We start from the raw sequence: 4394 nt of genomic DNA, 5'->3' as shown, positions 1-4394 counted from the left end.
AAAGGCTTGCTGGGTGTCCAAACTCTTGAATCCATACCGGAAAAGCCTTATACACATCGAACTGACCGGTTTCGCTCTAAGCTCTAAGCTTCTTCAGAGGAATGTGAAGAAGCTTAGAGCGAAACCGGTCAGGAATAAACTCAGAAACTCGGAACTAGACCCGTGACTTCTTTTTCCACCTTCATCATATATATATATATATACATGTGTATATATATATATATATATATATATATATATATATATATATATATATATATATAAATATAAATATAGACACACATACACACACAAATACACACACACACGCACACACACGCACGCACGTACACACGCATCATGCGCGCACTCACACACACACACACACACACACACACACACACACACACACACACACACACACACACACACACACACACACACACACACACACACACACACACACACACACACACACCTAAATTGACTCAGTGAATGTGTGTTAGCGTGGTATGTCGTACATCATACCATTATCGTACATTGTAATTGTGTGTTACTTATTAGGGGAATTATATGTCTCCCCCTCTTTATAAAATTGTCAAATGTTTTGTTGTTTTATTGTTTTATTATTTATTGTAATTATGTGTAATCATTGTGTATAATTGTAATTATACTGGATATCGCAAATGCGATGCGCGTCTTTTGGCGCCAATTGGCGGCGTGGCGTCAGTTGAGATCCAGCTCTCGTTGTATACACACGCATTAGTTGTCAGTATCAGAGATTACAGTGTGTTTCCCACAATTTGACTTTTATTTAGTAGCCACCCAACACAAATGTCCTCAAAGATATAGGTACTCAACAATAAGTGTGTAAGAGGCTGGTAGAAAAGAGGGTAGAAAGAGGAGTAGGACGGGTTGTTACATTTCATAGGTAGGTTGTTTGTAAATAACAGCCCGAGCGAGCTGCTTGAGTCCACCTTTCCGCTTTGTGTAGGTAATAAAGTATTGTTTATAGACAAAAGCTCGTGCGTGTTGAGGGACGACTTGAAGTTGAAGGAGTCGATTCAAATTGATATTATCAACAGAGAAGTTAGAAATTCCCATACATTATAGTTATAATTATAGTTAGGATGGCCATGAAATTTCTGTGTCATGAGGTTATTAACTCACAGAAAAAGTCCCAAAATTCTCCGGGGGAAGAGAATACAATAGGGGTAAATATATTCTTTAACATAATCGATACACTAATAGTGACAAAAAACATATTAGATAAACAAATAGATATCTTAAAACAAAATGTAGATTCTGAAAAGGGTAGGGATAGGCTTATAATAAGTTTTCAACAAATGGGAGATATCAACACATGTGGAAATGATAAGATTCATTCAATAAACACTTCGAATCAAAATAGGTTCAGAATCATATCATGTCTTTGGTTAGAATGATAAAGACAACAAAAAACAAATAAAACACACGCAGAATATTTAACAAAAGTAGACAGATGATCTAAGGACATGATTTCTGTGTTGAATGATTCAGATTGGATATAAAGTAACAAGCCATTGTAGATGAATTGACCGCTGAAATGTTACCGCAGGATGTCATAGAACCCAATCAAAATGAATGGAACTTCCCATTGATTCTGGTGCCAAAATCAGATGGTACCATGCGTCTAGTTATTGACTATAGGGAATTAAAAAAACAGAGACTATCTGATTGACTACCGTTACTGGTAATAGCATATGTACTTCGTAATTTGGGAACCGAGAATCGACTTTTAACAAGCAATTGATAAAATTAAAGTGCTTATAAATGGTCACAATGTGAATAACTAATACTAGTTGACACTCCTTTTGCTTTTTTTGAATGCAAGGACCCTTCTAGGCATGCTAGTGAATAGTTCACGAATATCATCTTGAGGGATTTATTGCCATATTTCCCGTACTAATCCTAAGTGTTCGGGCTTTGAAGATGGCTTCCTGTTCTTTTTGCAAAGTTGTCTTGGCCATGGAAGTTTCCTGATCCCATTTTAGGTCAACCAATTTTGTGTTGCTTGAGCAGTGTGACAAGGAGCTCCATCTTCCTTAAATAGTAAGACTTGGAGAATATTGGAATGAGTCCTTCCTTTGATATAGAAACATATTTGCCTGAATTGATGTTTCCTTGACACTCCACAAGCTCTGATCGATCATCACTCCAAATTGCACCCCACACCATTATTGAAATGCCCCCATGTTTCACTGTTGGCTGCAGTTTTTTTAGGTGAAACTCTTGACTACAAAGTCTCCAGGGCCACGCTCTTCCACTGTCAGAAAATAATGCGAATCGTGACTTACCAGAGAAAATGACAGTGCTCCAAAAAGCCACAGGTCTCTCCACCATCTCAACAACCCAATCCTTTCTGCGCTTGATATTGGCTGGATGAAGGAGTGGTTTCCCTCTTGCAGCTCTGCCATAGTAAACCAGCTTGTGGAGATACCTGGCAGCTGTTCTGGGACTGACATCAGCTTGTGTTGCTATGTCAGAGGCCTTGCAACGTATATCCTCTTCGACGTTTCTTTTAACAAGACCCAAGGTTTTTTCTGAGGGTCCGGGACGACCTGAATGAGGTTTTGTGCCCTTCTTGCCCTCTCTGATGAATTGTACGATCGCTCTATTAACAGTAGAAAGGGATATTGACAGATTTTCAGATATTTTACGTTGACTAAGTCCACCTTCATGTGGATCCACAATACGACCTCGCTGAAATTCAGGTAGGTCTACTGCTCCTTTGGTTCGTGGCATGCTTGATTAATCTTGTATGTAATCTGAAAAATAAATCTAGGTAGATATAACATATTAGGGAATTTTGAATAACATTTAGCATCAAATAGGAGCGGAAATGCATTTTTCTTTGTGTCTATTCAATTCTGTCATGTCTGTGTAGATATCAAATAAGCTTTTTTGGCAGACTGAGTTGCACGAAGGTTTTCGAGATTATGCACCATTTTCTACAACAACGTTCAAGCGAATAGCATTTGAGTTATGTGACAGTCCATTAACTTGTATGAGATTAATGAACACAGTACTAGATGGGTTGTTAGGAAACACGGCTAGTGTATTTCTAGATGATATTCTAACAGTTTCCTAAACAGCAACTGAGCACTTTAAGAAATTATATATGGTATTCTCAGGATTAGTTGAAGCAGGGCTGAAAGTGAATTTTGAAAAATGTAAGTTTTTACAAGACAATGTCATTTACTTGGGACATAAGATAGACATGGACTTAGTACAGTGAACTCAAAGGTAGAAGTAGTAAAGAACTTCCCAGTACCGAACAATGTAGAGAAAGTTAGAAGCCGGGCAGGAGTGAAAAACAAAATCCCCAGAATTACTCTATTTTGTATAATACATTGAATACAATGAATAAATTATTCAAGAATTACATTGAGCACCTTACAAATCAATGAGACTGCTGGTGCTGTTTGGTATGAAGAAACGTTTCCATGTCTGGCTCGATGTTTGAGGTAGACAAGAGAAGAATGTCATTGAGGTGGTGGTCTGAGAGTTGGGAGCGAAGGTGAGACTTCGTGTACTTCATTTTGGAGAAGAGCTGTTCGCAACAGCAGGTCCTGTCGAACATGGCCACAATGCGTTGAACATGCGCAATGTATTTTTGAAAAATTGTTAAAAGGGAGGACGATGTCGCGGAAGAAGGACAACGGAGAAGAGGTGCGGAACTTCGCCTTCATTTCATCGTTGCACTGCAGCTCCACCAACTCCATCTGCAGGGAGGCAGGGGCGTCTTCCACGGGGAAGTCAAAGGGAGCAGTGAAAAGCTTGAAGTCCGCAGCCAGCACCCTGACTCCTGCAAAACGGGAAGCAAATTCCTCACGCAGAGAGGTGACGACACTAACGCAAGTGTCCAGGTCCACGTCGTCAGGGGCACAAGCAGCAAGGCGAGGAAAATGCACAAACTGACCAGAAGCCAATTGAGCCTCCCACAAGCGCAGCTTAACCTCGAAGGCAGTGATGTGCGCGTACATGTCTGTCACGAGAATATCTTTGCCTTGCAGCATCATGTTGAGGGCATTCAGGTGCGCCGTGATGTCCGTGAGCAGGGCCAGGCGAGCTAGCCACCGTGGATCAGAGAATTGATCAAAATGGGGAAGGTTCTTCTGACGTTGGAAGGTGGCAATCTCCTGCTGTAGATCGCACAAACGAGACAGCATGGCTCCACGACTCAGCCAGCGTACCTCATAGAAATAGAGCTGGTCGTTATAGTGCACGTTCACCTAGTCCATAAGTACCTGGAACTGACGGTGGTTAAGGCTGCGGGAGAGGATGTAGTTGACGACCTTCATCACGACAGATATGACACATACGAGGTTGGCAGACTTGGCGCATATGGACTCTTGGTGGATGATGCAGTGCAT

At 40.8% G+C, this 4394-nt stretch overlaps 1 protein-coding gene across 1 annotated transcript; it reads right to left on the bottom strand.

Annotated features, from left to right (window-relative positions):
• Nucleotides 1–3503: 3503 nt before the first annotated feature.
• LOC143032682 (general transcription factor II-I repeat domain-containing protein 2-like) lies at nt 3504–4190 on the bottom strand. Its single transcript, XM_076197566.1, has one exon. The coding sequence runs from the start codon at nt 4188–4190 to the stop codon at nt 3504–3506; it is 687 nt and encodes a 228-aa protein (XP_076053681.1).
• Between the last annotated feature and the right edge of the window lie 204 nt (nt 4191–4394).

This window comes from Oratosquilla oratoria, chromosome 14, assembly GCF_046742065.1.
Source record: "Oratosquilla oratoria isolate Oo_2021 chromosome 14, ASM4674206v1, whole genome shotgun sequence".
Classification (NCBI taxonomy): domain Eukaryota; kingdom Metazoa; phylum Arthropoda; class Malacostraca; order Stomatopoda; family Squillidae; genus Oratosquilla; species Oratosquilla oratoria.
This window is presented reverse-complemented; position numbering and strand designations above follow the sequence as displayed.

Bases quoted from the DNA above. Each gene is read 5' to 3' on its own strand.
- LOC143032682 (XM_076197566.1), bottom strand. From the start codon at position 4,190: ATGCTGTCTCGTTTGTGCGATCTACAGCAGGAGATTGCCACCTTCCAA.